Source organism: Apteryx mantelli, chromosome 2 (assembly GCF_036417845.1).
Source record: "Apteryx mantelli isolate bAptMan1 chromosome 2, bAptMan1.hap1, whole genome shotgun sequence".
NCBI classification, from domain to species: domain Eukaryota; kingdom Metazoa; phylum Chordata; class Aves; order Apterygiformes; family Apterygidae; genus Apteryx; species Apteryx mantelli.
In genome coordinates this window covers 151,841,136-151,861,785 of record NC_089979.1, presented here as the reverse complement: position 1 = coordinate 151,861,785, position 20,650 = coordinate 151,841,136, and the positions used below count along the sequence as shown (strand labels likewise).

At 41.1% G+C, this 20,650-nt stretch overlaps 1 protein-coding gene across 1 annotated transcript; it reads right to left on the bottom strand.

The window, feature by feature from the left end:
- Positions 1-776: 776 nt before the first annotated feature.
- Positions 777-19,669, bottom strand: RAB18 (RAB18, member RAS oncogene family). The gene is made up of 7 exons (XM_067291835.1): positions 19,558-19,669; positions 17,703-17,758; positions 8,311-8,372; positions 6,495-6,567; positions 4,518-4,636; positions 4,371-4,437; positions 777-2,671 (listed from the first exon to the last, which is right to left on the bottom strand). The coding sequence occupies exons 1-7, from the start codon at positions 19,623-19,625 to the stop codon at positions 2,496-2,498; spliced, it is 621 nt and encodes a 206-aa protein (XP_067147936.1). The 5' UTR covers positions 19,626-19,669; the 3' UTR covers positions 777-2,495.
- Positions 19,670-20,650: the final 981 nt, after the last annotated feature.

The following is a 20,650-nucleotide window of genomic DNA, read 5'->3' as shown; positions in this document are numbered from 1 at the left end:
CTAGTTTTAGAGATGCTTGTATTACAGTCACAACAGTGGAAGTCTACTTTGAGAAAATGGTGATAAAGTGCTGACCTGCAATGAGGAAAAACAGTTTTGAAAGTAGAGGAACAGTCAGGTGAAAGATGGCAGCCCAAAAAATTGAGTCTCAGCAAGAGTTAATAGAAATATCAGAGTAATAAGGCAATTGATACAATATTTGCTCTAACAAATATTAGAAGCACAGGGCATCAGCCCCCAGTACACAGCTTGACAGAGCAACGGAGAAAGGAGACAAGACTCCAGGAGAAGCCATTCCTCAGGTACATAATCAAACATGCTTAAGAGAGGAAGAAGATGGAAAAGTTACTTGCAAAAATCAATTAGGAAATGTTTGCTTAAAAAAGTAAAATAAAAAGACCATACTAAGTGTTTTTAGTCTAGCTAAATATGCTGTGTCAAGATACTCCTCTCCCTCGCTCCCCCAAAAAAATTTGCAAGGAAAGAGTGAGCAAGTGACTTGATTCTTCTGCAGAACAATACCCACTGTTCAGAGCATCCTGCAGTTCCTTCCTTTGGAAAGGGAAGCTGTCAGAACTGGCAAAAGCAGAATGAAAGATGAATCCAGGTCCTGTGATAAAAGGACCTTTCACAAGAAACCGAAAATTATTAAGTTTCTTCCTGATATAAGGATGCACCCACACTAGGGGGGAAATAGGTATGGAAACAAATTACAGGAATCTGCCAGTAATATGACACTTTGCCCAGATTACTGAAAAAATACTAAAATGACAGCCACTTGTTCAGAGTTTTAATGCTTCTACAAGTTTTCTCTAGCTGCTAGCCTACACAAGACAGAAATCCACAGTAACCTCAGTGCTAAAAAGTAAGACTTGTTTAGCCCGCATATGCTGTATCATGAAACAGTAATACAAATCTAACACTTTAATACAACACGTATGCATATTCAATATTAATTACATTTACATATTTAAATTATCCTACTACATTAACAATACTATAGTTACAATATTTGGTAAAAACAACTAGCATGGTTAAGTCTTCAAATTTTGGTATTGTTTTCTATCAAGTGTAAAACAGAATAGAAAAAGTTTCCATGTGAAGAATAAAGTGTATTTTAATATATGCAGCCAGATCTGCTGCAAAATACATATCATGTATGCTGACATGTACACAAAACCTTGCAGTAATAAAAGGTACTGTAAGTCACTATATTTACAAGAAACTGGCAAGTAGTGCAGTTTCCCATTGCACTATAGTGATTATTTTTAAAAATTAACATGGCATCTTTGTCTTATCCTTCAGAAATCAGAAATAATCCCTCTTTAAAAATTGACCTTTTTTTAAACTGTATGTACTAGAAAATATACAACTCTACAATAGGAAGAGGTTAGAAAAGTTGAATACTGTGGAAAAAAAATTTATTAGTCTATACAAGTCTTCTGAAACAAACCATTGGCTTCGTTACAGTAAATTCAAGTGAATACTCATTGCAATAGTATTTTCCATACAGAGATCCAAAAGCCATATAACTTCCCATTTAGTATCTGGGACAGGAAGTTATATTTCTGAACAAGTAGCCACACAAAGCAGACGGGATACAAATCTTCATAGCCAGAGTGAGCTACAGTTTAAGATTAAATTACATTACAAACATTTAGGAAAACAAAATGTTTGCACTGAAGTGTGGCAAACCGATTCACAACGAAAGAACAAAGACGTCATTCGAAACTTTTGCCAAAATGAAGACTTTCTGTGGCAGGTCTAGAGTAGACTGCATCATAAAAACCTACAGTGCAAGAGTACCATGAATTTAGTATAGAAATATCACAGGATTAAAACTCCAGTTAAGCAGTCAACCGAAGCAATGATTAAAAGAAAAAAAGGGCATCCCCCAGCTTTGCAAAGGAAGCTTTCAAAGCATCTCTTCAAAAAGGTGCCAAAACTAACTATGGCCTGTGCCAGTTCATATTTTAGACAGCTCTGCAGAAAGACAAAAATTTAGCAGATTTGTCTAAAAATTGTATAATCGTGCTGTTTTTAATACCATAAAAAAGCATTTACTAGAAGAGATGAAATGTAGTATTTATAGCTCGCACGGTTTTCAGGATCTGTGCATACTATATAATTCTATAATTTCAAGAGTATTTAAAAATGAGACAAAAAGCAGACAATGAAGTAATGTCTATGTGTTAGATGGATTTGTTTAGAGTAGTTACATGATGAATGTATATGAGCATAAAATTCTGAGTGCATTTGTTCTTGCACATTATTTATGCTACTTATAAAAACCTGAAGATTGCAAATTGGGCATGCTTACCATAATGTTTTCAAACTGGGAAAGCTGCAGAACATTTTTCCTACAAGTGTTCACTGCCATGATACAAAACAAATATGTGCAAACTGCAAGGTCCCTAAAAATAGCATTTAACGAATTTATTTACAGAAAGATGTTACTATCTGTTTAAATATGCAAAGAATAAGCTTCCCAAAGTTTATAACATAGAGCAGTATCCACCACATGCTCCTCCTCCATATCCTTCTTCCTTGTTTGATAACTTTACACCTCTGTTTTGGCTCTCACTCTCCCACAGTCCAGGAGTCTGAATGATTTTTTCAACAAGTTCTTCAAAGGCACACTGTACACCATCACATGTTTTTGCACTTGCCTCTGGAGAAGGGATGCAAGAAATCAGATGTTAGCATAGCTTCCACCAATAACTTGTTCAGTAGTTCTTCTTTCAGATAACTCTTAACCTACAACCTCAACTTATTCACAAGTTCTAGAATCAGTATAGAAACACACATCTGGAGCATGAGACTTATTACCAAACTGTACACAATCATAAGCTCTGATTATCTTCATCATTAGTATAATTTTTAGCAAGTTTAACAGCTGAAAAAAGATCCACTATGCTGCAGAACACACCACTGTACTTCTACAATACATTCTACAGTAATGCAATCATACCAAAATTAGCAGATATGCAGACTCACATTGCCACATAAGGCAATAACTCAAAGACTCTCCTATAAAAAATGGCTTCCAAGATGAACATCACTGGACTACATGGGGACAACTATACCCTAGCTTTATTTTTATCTGCTTGTTATAAACATGCGGAAAGCATTTCAGTAGAAAGGCAGGCAGGCTCTACCACCTCAAGATGTCTGATGAATCTGGCCACCATTCCATATTTCAGTTCTCCACACTGATCAGGACCACAGTACACAAGATCATAAGGTCTTATGTACACAGGTCATAAGAAGCAAGGAACTCTGTAGCATGCAATTCTGCATCAGCCTCCATGATATAGTTCATCCAGTAATAAAGTAATAAAGGATCTTATTTGTTTTGCAATTAGCAGAATTCTAGGTAATTTCATTCAGGATCTTTAGTAAAATCCAAGAAACTTTTGTTCACAGGGTATATTATGAAAGCAAACAAATACCATCTGTAACTGTTCAGTTACACTGCAAGATTGCCCTGCTCTTCTATACAGCTCTGCAGATATCTAGCTCATTTTTACATATATTTTAAGCCTCGTATTTCTTTTCACTTTCCATGCACTTAACAGCTTGTGCCCCTACTTCAAGCTTCCTCCGTTTCCACATCTGACACCGAAGCCTGAAGCAAACACAGCAAGGTACTAGACGGAGATACATCATTAATCAGAGAGAAGAAACACAATCTAAAGTACAGGAATTCTCGATGAACTGCTTTGCCACTGGAGTCATCCTTTAAAGTAATCCTTGCTGATCCTTAAATGAAACAGGTAATAAACTTGTGCATGAAGAGTCATTTATCATCACAAGGCTTTGACTACAAGACCCATCTCATTTTGCAGCAAGATGATACCAACATCTTTCCTCCAGTCACGATGTTACTATTCCATCCCACCCACCATTTACAAGTTAATGATGTTACATCCCAGTTTTAATGCGGATTTCTGTCAAGTACAAGCCCCTTTGCTATACTGAAAGCTGACCATTAGTACCAGTTTGCCATCTTTCATTTTGCTACTGTTATTAATTCAGCAACTAGCTCTGGACAGAGCTAGTTATCAGACAATTAACCAAAGTTTCAAAAAAGCTAAAACAGATTCTGTCAGACCACAATAGGGCCAGTACTCCACCCTTAATCCTTATGCATCTCAGTGTACTCATCTACAATTCGACTTGAAATCTGGACATATTTAGAGACATTCTTAAACAAGATGAGAATACCCATAACCCTTGCAGTTACTGCAGCTGAGAAGTACCATTAATTAGACTGTATGTATAAAAACTACCAGGAGTGCTGCCGAAGTAGTAGTTTTCATTATGTAACAGAAAAATCAAGATTATCTTTGCAAATATCTGTAACATACCTATGAACAACATGGAATGTTTTCTTGCAAATTTGAGACCTTCATTTCTGTCAACTTCACGGTTTTCCTACAATAAGACATAATATTAATATGTACTATGACCAATATACAGTAACAGACTATTCATCACAGTTGAATTCAGTTTACCTTATCAATCTTGTTTCCAACTAGCATTTTAACTATGTCATTCCTTGTGCAGTATGTTTCCAATTCATTTAACCAGTTATCCAGCTTGACAAAGGTATCTCTTCTGGTGACATCATAAACTGAAAGATATCAGCAATATTATTTTGCAACATTTTTTCCAAGAAACACAGCTTTCATTACAAAATGAGCAAGAATAATAGCTTTTTGAATAGGAAAAAAAACAAAGAGGAATTCCAAGGATTCCAGCAATCACTGATGATACTACTGCCAAGCAACTTTAATATTCAGTGATTTTCTGTTCTCAGACTAATCTGTGTTTAGACAACCTAGTTTTCAGGCTAGAGACTATCATTCTCCGAAGAATTACACGCTTGCAGACCTCTGCTGTAGCATACTAGCAACAACATTATACACAAGATATGCCAAAAGGATGACAGTTCTCTGCACTGAGTCTCTCTCTCACTTGTGATAATTAAGACTTGTATGACGCTACTGTTGTGTTGCGGATTTAGCTAAGGAAGTAAACTGGGTTTTTGGCATCATCTGGTCCTCAAAAAATCCCAGTGAACTACTGAACCCTACTATAGGTTTCTCAGTATTTTAGTGCTTCAAACTATTTAGCATTTGTGTAAGGTATAAGCAATAAGACAAGCTAAAAGCAGAAACTGCAGACAAAAAGCAGACCTTGTTAGTCTTAAAAACTACCACCCAAGTGACCATCTAAATTTACAGCTAGCACAGACACCATTTCAAGCTACAGAGCTATTTTTTCCTTCATAGACTCATTTCCCATGACCAGGCTGGCATAAAAAGCTGGTTTAAAAATCAAACCTACAGCTTGGCTTGAACACATAACCTTATCTTTAGGAAGCTGTTTAACACAGACATAATCAGGAAGAGAAGATTATTAAAAGAAAAAAATTAGAGAACAATCAACAGTAGAACTTTCAGGCTCCCAGACTGTGCTTGTTTACTTTCAGGGCTCTCATCAGTTAGTAGCAAGTTAAGTGCCAGCAAGTGGAAGCAAATGACCTGACAAGACATGTCTTGACAGCATCTCTCACTCTACTTGCAAGATAATGCACCTCAAAGTCGGGAAACAGTACACACAAAACCTACCAGGAACAGTTTCATAACACAAGTTATTTTAAGTTAAGAGCTTAACCAGACACAGTAATTGTAGAGCCAGTCTTACCAAGAATTCTCTGAAGTCAGAGGCACTTCAAACATACAAACAAAATCTTAAAAAAAATATATAACCTTCTCTACCCTTAATTTCTTTAGTTTAACCCCTCAATTCTAGCAGTGGAGAAGCAGAACTTCAGAGCTCAGTGCATAGTTAATAGGTTTTCATATCGAAAGAAAAGCAAGAGATATTTCACTAGAAAGTTGCAATTATGTGGTTTGGCCTAGGTTTCTTCTACTGACTGGTGGATTTTATACTCCCAACTAGTCTTTTCTAAGTGATTTTGACTGTGTAATACCCCATCAGTACAGAAACACAAATAGCAAAAAATGACAGATTCCACAATGTTTAAGGCAATTTCATTAGCAAAAAGGAATGGGGGAAGGAAAAGAGAAGGCTGCATACATACCCATAGAGAAAGAACACTTTCTGAGGATAAAAGAAAATCTTTTGACTCTAGGCTTACTAAGCACAGGCAAAAAGCAGAGGTAGTAAACAGGGTGCAAAGTCTTAGCAGTACAGGGACAGCTCCAAGCTATCCACTGAAAAAACAGTAGATTCTATTTCATGCTAAATCAGTGGTTCTCAGACTAGTGAGACAGACTGCATGAGAAAGGTCAGACATCAAACTCAAGATGCTTTAATATCAGCTGTTGAACACACCAGTTTAGAAACCAGTAACTTTTAGAATCAATTAGATATTACAGAAAGGTTACACAGAGTTCATATAACTCAAATGCACTAGAAAACCACCAAGCATTATTCAAAATAGCATGCAAAGTTATACTTACCTAAAATAACACCCTGTGCACCTCTGTAGTAACTGGGTGTTAATGTTCTGAACCGCTCCTGACCTGCGGTATCCTAAAAAGCCATTCAGAAAGTTCCATTATTCAAAATTTGAGCAAAATCTAGTTTAGCTCTCACAGATATTCCGCTTCTAACAAATACACAAAATAAGATTCAAAGTCATTTAGAATATACAACTACCAGAATAACTGAGTTTATAACCTCCTCTGCCATTTTACTGCACGTGAGCTTTAGACCCTACATAGCATGCCCTGGGAAACAGCTTTAAACTGTTAAGTGTAGTGAGTAACACAACTACATAGCAATAAGGTAGTTATTTCTGCTGAAGTAGTTGCTCTGTAGCTTGTAAAACCACAAAAACAAGTGTAGCTGCAGCACTAGGTTTAAGATCTTGTAACAAGCACCAGAACCTGCAGCAACAAAACCAGTTCCCTGACTTTTAACAGTATCATCTTTGATTCAGAGCCAGAGTAAATGCATTTAACATGCCGCGACAGAGAAGATAGAGTTTTTCTGTTTTTTAAGTGAAGTTGGATTTACACCCTCAAATACATTACAGTGTCAAGAGCTCTACAAAAACAAGGATAAGAATGCCAATGTCCTCTTCGAGACTAAGCTATAGTGCAAGCTATCTTCAGCACTACACACATTGCAGACTTCGGCATCAAAGACTTTAATAGCTTCCTCTGAGTTATCCCCGGTTAGAAGCTTGCTGCTGGTAGGTTTCTCATTTTTGTCAACTGAGGTCACCTTCATGAACACAAATGTAAAGGGAGCAAACAATCCCATAACCTTTGCAGCGCACACAACAGAGTATGGGTTCAAAATGGTTCCCTGACAAAGGGCCTAAGTATCTGAAGTAGGCTTTCCAACTTTCTACAACTCAATCAACCACACAATCTCAAACTAGTTTTCTGTCATGGTACACCTTTACAAGCTTTTGTCCTCACAGAATTATTTCTTCAGAAGGAGAGAAATTATTCACCAACAAAGACGACAAACCCTAAAAGAGTCCTATGTAACAATTTCTGCCCCATGATCACTGATCATTCTGCTATCAATCTTTCTCCTCCCACACGTCTAGACGTCTCTGAAGTTCTTGCAATTTTTTTCCTTGTCAAACCCATTCATTTCTGTGATGATTACTGCCATCTTTCTAAGACAGAAGTCATGTTTGTTACTTGAAATTTGAAGCACCCTCAAAGCAAAGAAAAAGTTGTAATACGAATTTCACGTTTCACTACTTCCTTCCAAGCAGAAAAGGTCAGCTATCCTGATATGAGAAACAAGGTTTTATTCCAGCTTCCTACAAGAAGTCACAGTTGAGTTAAAATACTCAAAACAGGTTTTAAGTTACACAAACACGAAAGCCAGTTGGAAGATCAGAGAATATTAAATAAAAAACAAATAAGTTTGGAAGTACTTTTTCATCCTTGACACGAATTCAGAAGTACTACTTTCAACTAGAGTAGATGCTGAGCGTTCTAAGGCTAACACCGCAAATATTACCTCTCCCTCTTCCAGCTGCATCAGTTATGTAAAACTGAACTCAAGCATATACAAGCCTCTCTTTAAATGAGAAGTACTAAGCTTTTTCGGCTAAAAATTGTTTGGAGAAGTAAAGTTTCTGAGCATAAATTGAATATGCAATAGAAGATGAATATTCTTAACCTCCCACTCCTCTAAATTGCCCTCATTAAATAAGAAAGAAAGATACTGGTTCTATACAGCTAGATTATACAAACCATAACTATTCCTAAAACAAAGTAACACATTAGGAACTTGGGGGGAACTTACCCATATTGCCAGTTTAGCTTTATTTCCATCAACTGAAATAGTTTTCACCTTGAAGTCCACACCTAGAAGAGGAAAAATATTTTGGTTGCTCAAGCATATACTACAACCATTTTTACAACAGAAAGAAAAAAGAAAAAGAAAAAAAAGAACTCTAAAAACAGGCTGTGCTTTGACAGGAGCAGGATGAGTAAGTTTTGTCAGTTACTTCTAAACCTTGTTCTCAAAACTTAAGGTTGTGCAATGAAAGACTTCTGCAAAAGCCCAAGGACCTTTTAGGCCATTGACTCAGCAAATATTTTATAGAAGTGTATTAAAGCACTGTATTCCTGGACAAATATTCAAGTTTACCATTCAAATGGGTTAACTTTCTATTCAATACTCAAATGTGTGTTACCTCCTCGGGCGAGTTAGTGGTCTTGAAGAACAACATACTTCAAAATAAAGGATGAAGCAGCATTCAGATACAGAAACAGAGCAAGCAGTCAGATTGTTTGGAACAGCTTACCAAGTCTCATCAAGGCGGTTAGCCTGAGGTAAACTGGTATGAACAGAGATTTATCTAATACATGACCTCTATTCTGCAGGAAATAGTGTTAGATAACATTAGTCCTTCTAGCAAAGATCTGTTAAATAAGCTTTGGGTTACAGGAAGTATGCATCTTACAGAGATTCTAGCAGCATCAGGAACTCACTATTACCACCTTCTTGCCAAGTGAGAAGCACAAAGGCAATGTGGTAATTTGTTGATAACAGCTACCTATCTCGACATATGAGAAGTAGTTTCAGTAAAGAAGAAATAAATAACAGCCTACTATGTGGCCAAGAACAAAGCTGCACAAAACTCAAGCCAAGGACAAGAAGATGTTAATGAGTGTGCAGTTAAAGGATACAGCAACACATACCAATTTGAGACTGGGTACAGTTATGTTATGTTCCATTTTACTGTAGTTTAATCTTTAAATTACTAATAGCAAATAACTGGAAGTAGGTTTAAACTTTTTGGGGGTGACTCATTCCCCACCAAGCAGTAGTCCTGAAATGAAGTCAACAGTAGCATGAAAAGTTGATACCTTAATATACAAACAATTTTCAAGTGTAACAGCAGACAAAAAGTTTATACATTTTGACTTAAGATGGTAGCCATATTTGCTACAGTAAAAATAAGAATTATTGTTTTATTATTCTAACACAGAACACTTAAACAGTGCCTCATAACTATGTCGCACCTAGGTTCCCAAGGCTATGCAGATTATGAATAATGCAAATGCCTGTCAAAAGACACTCAACTTAAAGTCACAGAGGGTATTCAGGATGCACACTGCAAGCAGACTCATGAAGTCACTACAACTGTGATTTAAGAGAGGTTAAAAAAAATCCACGCAATTTTTATTCCATTGAGCCACAGCTAGGTAGTTTCCCTGAAGTGTCAAGAACAGGTAAAAACCTAATGAATTATGATTTTCAGATTGTATTTTACAGCAGAGCATTGATGATAACTTCTTGACACAGGTGGTGGAGGAGCCAACAAGGAGAGGTGTGCTGCTGGACCTCGTACTAACAAACAAAGAAGGACTGGTTGAAGATGTGAAGGTCGGGGGCAGCCTTGGCTGCAGTGACCATGAGATGGTGGAGTTCAGGATCCTGCGAGGAGGAGGCAGGGCACTAAGTAGGATCGCAACCCTAGACTTCAGGAGAGCAAACTTTGGCCTCTTCAGGGACCTACTTGGAGGAATCCCATGGGTTAGGGCCCTAGAAGGAAGGGGCGTTCAAGAGAGCTGGTTAATATTCAAACATCACCTCCTCCAGGCTCAAGAGCGGTGCATCCCTATGAGTAGGAAGTCAAGCAAAGGAGGTAGGAGACCTGCACGGATGAGCAAGAAGCTCCTGGCAAAACTCAAACAGAAGGAGGAAGTATACAGAAAGTGGAAAGGGGGACGGGCCACTTGGGAGGAATATAGGAACGTTGCCAGAGTATGCAGGGATGTGACGAGGAAGGCTAAGGCCCGTTTGGAATTAAATCTGGCTAGAGATGTCAAGGACAACAAGAAGGGCTTCTTCCAATACATCAGTAGCAAAAGGAAGACTAGGGAAAATGTGGGCCCTTTGCTGAATGGGGTGGGTGCCCTGGTGACAAAGGATGCAGAGAAGGCAGAGTTACTGAATGCCTTCTTTGCTTCAGTCTTTACTGCTGAGGCCAGCCCTCAGGAATCCCAGACCCTGGAGGCAAGAGAGAAAGTCTGGAGAAAGGAAGACTTTCCCTTGGTCGAGGAGGAGTGGGTTAGAGATCATTTAAGCAAACTTGACACCCACAAATCCATGGGCCCTGATGGGATGCACCCATGAGTGCTGAGGGAGCTGGCAGATGTCATTGCTAGGCCACTCTCCATCATCTTTGAAAAGTCATGGAGAACAGGAGAGGTGCCTGAGGACTGGAAGAAAGCCAATGTCACCCCAGTCTTCAAAAAGGGCAAGAAGGAGGACCCAGGGAACTGCAGGCCAGTCAGCCTCGCCTCCATCCCTGGAAAGGTGATGGAGCAGCTCATCCTGGAGGCTATCTCCAAGCACGTGGAGGAAAAGGTGGTGATCAGGAGTAGTCAGCATGGCTTCACCAAGGGGAAATCATGCCTAACCAATCTGATAGCCTTCTACGATGGAATGACTGGCTGGGTAGATGAGGGGAGAGCAGTGGATGTTGTCTACCTTGACTTCAGCAAGGCTTTTGACACTGTCTCCCATAACATCTTCATAGATAAGCTCAGGAAGTGTGGGTTAGATGAGTGGACAGTGAGGTGGATTGAGAACTGGCTGAATGGCAGAGCTCAGAGAGTTGTGATCAGTGGCACAGAGTCTAGTTGGAGGCCTGTAGCTAGCGGTGTCCCCCAGGGGTCAGTACTGGGTCCAGTCTTGTTCAACTTCTTCATCAATGACCTGGATGAAGGGACAGAGTGCACCCTCAGCAAGTCTGCTGCTGAAACTAAACTGGGAGGAGTGGCTGATACACCAGAAGGCTGTGCTGCCATTCAGAGAGACCTGGACAGGCTGGAGAGTTGAGCGGAGAGGAACCTCATGAAGTTCAGTAAAAGGAAGTGCAGGGTCCTGCACCTAGGGAGGAATAACCCCATGCGCCAGGACAGGTTGGGGGTTGACCTGCTGGAAAGCAGCTCTGCGGAGAAGGACCTGGGAGTGCTGGTGGACACCAAGTTAAGCATGAGGCAGCAATGTGCCCTTGTGGCCAAGAAGGCCAATGGTATCCTGGGGTGCATCAGGAAGAGTGTTGCCAGCAGGTCGAGGGAGGTGATCCTCCCCCTCTACTCAGCCCTGGGGAGGCCACATCTGGAGTACTGCGTCCAGTTCCGGGCTCCCCAGTACAAGAGGGATGTGGCACTACTGGAGCAAGTCCAGCGAAGGGCTACAAAGATGATTAGGGGACTGGAACATCTCTCTTATGAGGAAAGGCTGAGAGAGCTGGGCCTGCTTAGCCTGGAGAAGAGAAGGCTGAGAGGAGATCTTATCAACGTGTACAAATATCTTAAGGGAGGGTGTCAAGAGGATGGGACCAGACTCTTTTCAGTGGTGCCCAGCGACAGGACACAAGGCAACGGGCACAAACTGAAACACAGGAAGTTCCATCTGAACATGAGGAAAAACTTCTTCACTGTGAGGGTGACAGAGCACTGGAACAGGTTGCCCAGAGAGGTTGTGAAGTCTCCTTCTCTGGAGATTTTCAAAACCTGCCTGGACCCGATCCTGTGCAACGTGCTCTAGGTGACCCTGCTTGAGCAGGGGGGTTGGACTAGATGATCTCCAGAGGTCCCTTCCAACCTCAGCAATTCTGTATCCTGCTCCCCTTCAGTGGATAGACACAACACCTTGTGCCTAGATAGTTATGCAATTTTCATTGCACAGAAAATGCACACACACTTTTAACTCAAAGCTGACAGCAACACAAAGATATCACTTCAAATTCTGCATGAGCAATACAAGTAAATTCGAAACTAAAATGGTGAACAAATTCCGTGTATTATAGCTTGGTTATTGAAAAAATAAGAGTATGAAAGTTAGCTAAAAGCACACTAAAATATATCCTTTGAAAAGTGATCAAGAAGTGGGAAATATATTTCTGGCACAGCAAGGATTTCAACACATGCAAAAAAAACAGTTAAGGAAGAAAAGTTGTTTAAATAACTAGGTCTCTGATAATCGGTCTGCATTGATAGGACAAGCGGAAAACTACAGAGCTCAAGAAAATCTCACTAAATTGAACAAACAGAGCAGTTATGGTCTCTAAATACTTCAGCGAAATGCACAGATTTGCTTGTGTGACAAATATCAGCTCAGAGCTTGCAAGAAGAGTGATGGTTCTAGCCTTGATAACAGAAAGCTGACAGAGCTTTACATTGTGCCTTGGAAGGCAGCCAGAAACAAGAAAGCACTATTACACTATGCTGCTGTGTGTTGACACCTACTGCCTTCACCAAACAGACTCAGCATTGCACACTAACATACTGCAGACCTACAGTCAGGCAGAAACAATTCTGTCACTGTCATGCTACTCTGGCATTTAGGCCAGCATGCCACATTGAATTTATCCCAAGTGCAACATCAGCTGGAGTGTATTATCTATGTTGTAAGTAACTGGCAAGTTGGGCAGCTAAGAGTTGCAAGACTAAGTGCAAGGAAGGCCAAAAAGCTAAGAGACATCAGATGTAAATACAAATATGCATGCAATACATTGCTTCATTTATAAAATAAGGATTGCACTGAAAATTTATCTAGAAGCTCTCATACAAAGAACAAGCAATTATGCACAAGCAGCAAGGACAACAGACAAAATACTGGGGTATAGTCTGATAAGATCCTTGTAATAAAGCACTGAACTAATTTGCCTCAAGAAAATGCAAGGAGGAGATAGGTGATCTGGCAGAATGAAACAGCAAGACACATTTAGTCCAGCTGAAGCTACCAGGAGTCAAAGTATTTGTCAGCTCAAAGCTGCTCATGCTCCTGAAAATACCATAGGATTATTAGAAAATTCTGACAAAAAGAACCACACACACACAAATTGACAGATTAGGTTCTAATATTAAATTGGACCCACTAGCTGTAGGTTTTCACAAGCTACAAAGACAAGGCATCTTTATGTCTCAATAGGTCATCGCAAGGGACCGATTATGCTGCAGTTAAGGCTTTACTCACGATGTCATTATTACATATAGCATATGCATCTCATCATTTCCTAACCCAAATAAAAACTATAGCCACCTCAACCAGATCAACAGTCAGTATGTACCAATGACATTAAAGGACAAAAGGTTTGAACTTGGCATCTAGGATCTGTTTTCATAATATCTACATCCTTGAAGATATTCAAAACCTGACTGGACACAGTTATGGGCAACCTGCTCTAGTTAACCCCGCTCGAGCCTGAGGCTGGACCAGATGACCTCCAGAGGTGCCTTCCAACCCCAACTATTCTGTGATTCATACTAGGAAACAGTTATATCTAAGACCTCGCTCCAAATATTTATTTTATCTATATGGACAACCACAAATCCACATCATGTTCTAAAACTTTCATGATTGGGGCCCTCCTAGCTCTACTGCATGATACTACTACAAACATCAGCTAGAGGTACCTAACAGCTATGGTGATCCAGGGCAGTATTTGCTCAGTCTATGGAACTTTCCTTTCCTTTTTCCGCCAAATGACCATGTACATTCCAGGTTAGTATATTTGTTTCAGAATTCAAACTCTGAATTGTTCAATTAATGCTCATATTGAATACTCTTTTACCCTCTCCACGTAAGACACAGACATCTTATTCCGCCAGTAGTAAGCCTTGAGGTATTGCTATTTAATTACCAATAATTAGCTACCACACACGCTGTTCTGTATTTTGACAAAGCCTGAAGAGGTAGAATTACTTCAGGAAATAACTACTTAGTTTCTCAAATAGTTCACTGATGTCAGCTTTCAAGGCTGGTAAAAAGGCTACCTGAGAGCAGCAGAATGAGAACAACCCATTTATAAAGATGCACAAATTAAGACTGAGCTAGCCTACTGGCATCTGAAATATCAAAGCTAATATAGCTATTCCACACTGACTGCCTGACCCATACAGGTGACATACCAAGGCAGTAATGTGATTCTAAGTATATTCAGTACCAAAACTAGATTAGGATACAAGGTTGCCATCTTCACCATATAGCCTGCTCCAGCCCTGCCTCCTTCTACCCTCTCCTCTCTCAAGAATCCTCAGGTCCCTTGTCAAAAGCAATGGAAAGAACAAAAACAGGCCATGCTCCTCCCCTCAGCTGGGAAGAGACAGGAGCTCTATTGGGTGAACACTGCAGGAGATGCAAAAGCAGATATGCCATGCGCAGAGAGCATCAGTTATATCTCAGAGTCCAGAAGAGAGGAGGCTTCTTTAACCTAGAGGATGGACATGGTAAAGGACCCAGTATTCATTATGATCCAGTTCTCATTTTGGTGATTAGTTCCCAGGGACAGACCCCAGCAAGACTGAATCAACTGGGAAGCAGAGAAAAATAAATCCATATGATAATCAACAATTTGCAAAAATCCCCCTGTACACTCCCAGCCTGGAAAAGTATTATGCAACAGCAGCTCTTTTAAGTGGGAAGAAAATGAACTAATGAAGATTCATGACCCAAGCCAACACTGTAGCCATGGGACCAACCTGCTCAGCCTAGCAATTTATCATGATTCTATCATCTAGTCAGCTGAAGGACTGCGTACATTCTTTTATTTCTTCCTTTTGGCTCAAACTTGCATCATGACTAACTCTTCTGGTAACATGTAATACGGTTTCATTCATTCGTGGAAATTTGTTTCATTTTGAAATAAACACACCAAACACATACAAGACTACATTATTACGGCTACTGTTTGATAGGCATTATTCTGAAGCCATAAAAAAAGAGCTTTTACAATTTATGATGGTATAATGTAATCATACCAAATTGCAAAGCATTATCACCAATGCTTTTTTACCAATGTAATAGCACTGATGAAAAAGCTTCAGTAGTCTTCAGATTAGGTTTTGATGTCAGTATTATAAAACACACTATGTTATCTGTTATTCTTAGACAGCAAACCTTCATCTAAAGTTAGCAAGTTTAAGGACTTAACAATCAGCTGGACTGTGAGTCAAAATTTGGCCTATCACTTGAGCAAGTTATCAGCTATGACCCTGACACTATGCGTTCTTCTCCTCACTTAGAGACTTAACTGTTGCCCCATCCTCCTCATAATGCTCCAACCACAAGCCGAGATGGATTTGTAATGCAGACTTTCAACAGATGAAAATATCCACATGAAAGAAGAGCATGTTGTTTGTATTTATCACTGTATGCTTATGGATGAAGACAGACACAGGCAGCAGACATTTAATTTGAGGCTAGTAAGTCTTACATTTATGATAAGATTACAACTATAAAGGAAGTGTTGGATGCTGAGGTATCTAGAAGGTATTAAAAGCACAGAAATATTAGACAGATGCATCTAAGATATTAAATGAAAAGATAACCTATAAACAGCACAAAAAAGTCAAATTTAATTGACTTGAGTGACACACGGATATCTGAAGATTTTTTTTATTTTAAATTATCTTGCATCAGGAATTGTATCCTCAACACACAAACCAGCAAGTATTTCCTCATGGCCTACACTAGTTAAAGGAAAGTAGCAGAAACCTGAATGAGTGTTTTGTCCTTTCCAGGAAAAACTAAAATAGTTCTTTTGCTGATGAAACACTAAGTTTAGACTTGACAGCACTTGAAAGCTACCATTTACAACTTCAGTAACAGAGCTCTGAAGTTTTGCCGCTGCCCATTAGACGGGCCTGTGAAGTTAGATTACTGATATTCCAAGAATATCTCCACCTATAAGTGGATTTCAGTCTTTCCTGAAGACCATGATTTTGTTCTGCAGAGATCAGCACATAATGGCACCCTGATTTCAATTGGGCCACTGGGTAGTACTGCATCAATAACACCAGTTGGATTTTTTTATTATTATTAAAACAACCTCCACACCTACTCATGAAGTTATACAACATTACCAGGAAAGTCTTAGGAGTACTTAGTAGCATATGCCTGTTTACTGTCTTTGCAAATGATCATTCTCCAATTTTAATATGCTTATACCAGTGATTCTCAGGTGGTAGTCATAGCCAGCAGAAGCTATTTAAAGGTGAAGCAAAGTAAAAGAAGGCTGAACAGATAGTATTAAGAAGTCTCTTATGGACTAGGCTTATCAGTGCCCCACATGAAATAGTACCACCCGAATATCTTATTAACATTAGTGAAAAAGAAATCAGTTTATTCACTTCTTCTCTTAAGCAGTTAGGCAGAGCTGGCTGTTTACCAGCATCTGAACTTAAGGGGGGAAAAAAAAAAAAAAAAAAAAAAACATGATGCAAGTCCTTAGCCAGATCTCTTCCTACAGAGAAAATAAAAAGTTTTAGAATTAAGATGCATTGTGTGGAAATATTTAACTCTCTTCTCCATTATTCTAGTAATTCATTTGGCACAGAGAGCTGCATGATGTTCTTAGAAGTTTCATTTTGCTTCCTTTCACAACCAGGTACATACTATATCCTGCATTCTGGGTCACTCCCTTCTAGCACAATTGATTTCACTGTTGGTAGATATCATACCAACATAGCAATGACACATCACTCTTTTTCAGTAGCTCTAGATTCTTGGCTCTCTTTCATTTTTCTCAAAGTCTAGCTGCCAAGGAAATAACTACTAAGTAGGAGAGGAAAAGCCACATTGCAATTTCCTCCCTATAGAAGAAAAGCAGAGGCCACACAGAGCAGCCCAGTACACTATAGCATTCTTTGGAGCTGCAAGAGCCAACATCCTTTCTAAGGGGTCTTAAGTCCTCTTAAGGTAGCTATGTAGGTATCATATCATGATATGGGTTCTGGACAGCAATATTGCTATTCAAACAACTTGATAGCTATCTTCCACAGATAAATGAGCAGGAGACTCTTATAGTAGCTCTTACACTTCCATTTTAGCCCAAAATGCTGACAAACACTGAACTGCAGATTGTTCTACTAGAGCACTCTGTTCACTCATGACTTTCACCTTCATGATGAAGGGTGACATTTACATCTGTTTTCTCAGCCAAGGATAGAGTTTTGCATAAAGGGGACAACTAAGGGGACAATTACAGCCTGGTACAGTTAATACTCTATACCAATCAACGTTGTATACTAAAACTAAGCCCACATCATTCTTTTCTTACAGAAGAGCAGACATGTCTGAACTTCATTACCAGTTCAGCAAGTGTGAACAAGCTACAATTTTGTACTGAACTTGGTATAAATATTTCTCAAGTAGCATCAGCACATACTTACCAATTGTTGCTGCAAGTTCCGGGTCAAATGTATCATCTGTGAACCGTAGCAGAAGGCTGATAGGGAGGGGAGAAAAATAAGATATAGTATTACAATACCAGGCATTTTATTATTGCAGCATATCCATAGCTTGCCAGAAGCCCATACACTACAAGTGTGAAAGTAACAGAAGATCAGATAGCTAAATAAAGACAGGTCTCAGTTTGCCATCATTTGTCTCCTGTAAAACCCAAAGAAGGGAATGCAGTTATTGCAGTAGCCATGCTCAGTTAGAAGAACCTGGGCCTTTTCCTCTACCATCTACTGCCGAGTATGTGTCTCTGAAAAAAAGTACCACTCAAGTTATCAGATCAGTTGCCCAGAACAGTCACATGCTCTACTTCTCAAAGTGTTTTGTTTCTGTCAGATTCTATTTTTACTCTTCTAGAATTTAGTACAGAGGTAAGACATTTTGGGGCTTCATATTGCCTCACATAGTATTTCTGTAAGCTCACGTAGTATTTCTGGGAGCAACTCCTTGACCTGAGCACACAGAACACTAAGGACTACACATCAGAAAAAGGATACTCCCTGAGACTAGGTGTAGGACAGCATTTGGATCAGAAGTCAGGACTCAACCAAGTAGTAGGCCAGGCTAACACAAATTTAACATTTGACCCTGTCTAGTCAAGGAACAGTAAGTGATCCAAAACCAAGAACAGCTTCATATTAAGATGAAGCTCCTCCACCTGAATAGCTATAGCATCATCCTCTCATAGCAGTTTTATTCCTTCTATGTACAGGAAAAGTCTCCTTCAAAAGTGTTTCTGTTTTAAAGAATTAAATATATAACCAGATATAGAAAAACTTTCTGCATATTACCTAAGGAAAAAAAAAAATTCATCGTATACTCTGCCACATATACAAGAGATGACCTCACCTAGAAGAAATTTGCTCAAGTCATGTCTGACACCAAAAGACTATTACAACAGATTATCAATTCAGTAGCTAACAGAAAGAAGTGACCAGCAGATTTTTAATAAATACAGGGTTTGCTAATTAGAAACTTCTACGTTATTTAGGACCATGATAGGAGACTCAGATTACTGACATAAAACATTAAATTTAACATGATGTGTGTGATATATTCCCAGATGCACTTTTGCATTTATGTTCCACTTCCTCTACTAACACCTATGGCACTATCAGGAAGAGAAAAAAAGAAAATAATAATAAGAGACAAAAAAAGGCAGATTAGACACAACCCATGAGAAGGGTGAAAGAAAAAAAAAATCAACCTCGAAGTACTTGGCAAACAGAGTAATTAGTCAACAAAAAAGCCAGTGGTAGAACTACTTCACTCCTTACCTACCTTATATTCCCCTATCCCCTTCCACCCACTGCTGGGACACGTAAGAGACTCTACATATATAAATATATGCGTGTGTGTGAAAACCAGATATGACCCGAAGTGCTATGCAAACGTCTTTCCAGGACGCAGGGCTTTGAGACAGACGGCTCTTGCACGGTAGGACACGGGGAGGCCCAGACCCCCCCGGCAAGGCCGGCCCAGAGCTCTGCCGCGCCTCAGCTTCCAACTGGGTCAGACCAGCTCTGCTCCCCATGGGGGAGAGCTGAGGAGGAGGAGGAGGCCGACAGCCCCGAGGAGGGGCAGCCCCCCGCCTGCAGCAGGGCCGCCCAGGAAGAGGCGAGGACGCCCCCCCGCCCCGGGGCCTGGCCCTCCGCAGGGCGGGCCGCTCCCGGCGGAGGCGGGGGGCGAGGGGGGTCCGACGCGGCGCCGGGTGGGACTAGGCCGGGCCCGGCCGGCGCGCCGCACCGCCGCACGAGAGGCCGGGGGAGGCGGGCGCCCCCTCACCTGGACTTGCCGACGCCGCTCTCGCCGATGATGAGGATCTTCAGCGTAGTCAGCACGTCCTCGTCCATCCTGCCAGCGCGCCCGGCCCGTCCCCGGCCCCAGCCCCAGCCCCAGCCCCAGCCCCGACCGACTCTCCCTGCGCCTGCGCGTCCAGCCGACCCTTCTCACGCGCCCCCTCGCCACCTCCCCCGCGCATGCGCCGCGGGCGCCTCAGGTGTGCCAGTGGCCCGGGGAGAAGGAGAAAAACATCCCCCGCCCTGCGGGTGGCGCATGCGCACTGGCAGGGAGCCGAGGAGCCGGTTGTTTGTTTACCGCGGGTGGGGAAAGGGGCGGCCGGCGCGCGGCGGCCTTGTGGCGGGGCGGGGCCAGTGCGCGCATGCGCGCGGCAGGCCTGTGGCGGGGCGGGGTCAGTGCGCGCATGCGCGCGGCAGGCTTGTGACGGGGCGGGCGCTAAGAGGGGGCCTCTCTTCTGCAGGGGTTAGGTGCTTTTCGGGTCCGTCCATCCATTTCCTTGTTATCATTCTTCCATTCTGTTCATCCCCAGGGGCCTACCAGAGCGTATTGATTACGTCTGTTAGTTACACATGCCCCTGGGGAGCTAAAGGCCGAAGCCACTGGCTCTGTGCAGGAAGGTCGGTGGTTGATGGTGGTCTGCCCTGTGCGCCACGTGCAAGGTGCGTGTGCAGCTGCGGGCACCTGTGTACCCACATCACTTCTGATTTCCTCCTCACAGATCCACCCAGTCCAAAGGGCTCACCAGCTCTTCAGAGCAAGCAGAGTTACCCAGTGGCTCACCCTCTAAACTGAGGATAAATTAGCTTGCTGGTTTATAGCACAGTTAGTATATGACAGTGAGGACTCCACTTCTGCCCAGTGCCCTTCATGAGGGAAGTTGTGTGAGGGGACTGTGTGGGTGTTTTCAGTTTCTGTTAGCATCACAAGTCAGGATCAGTGGAGAAAAGAAGAGATCAGATAAAACTGCAGGCAGGAAGGAGAAAGCAACCTGCTTTTCCTTTTTCTTTTCCTGGGCAGCCTGCTCTAGCTGACTCTGCCTGAGCAGGGTTTGGATGAGATGGTCTCCAGAGGTCCCTTC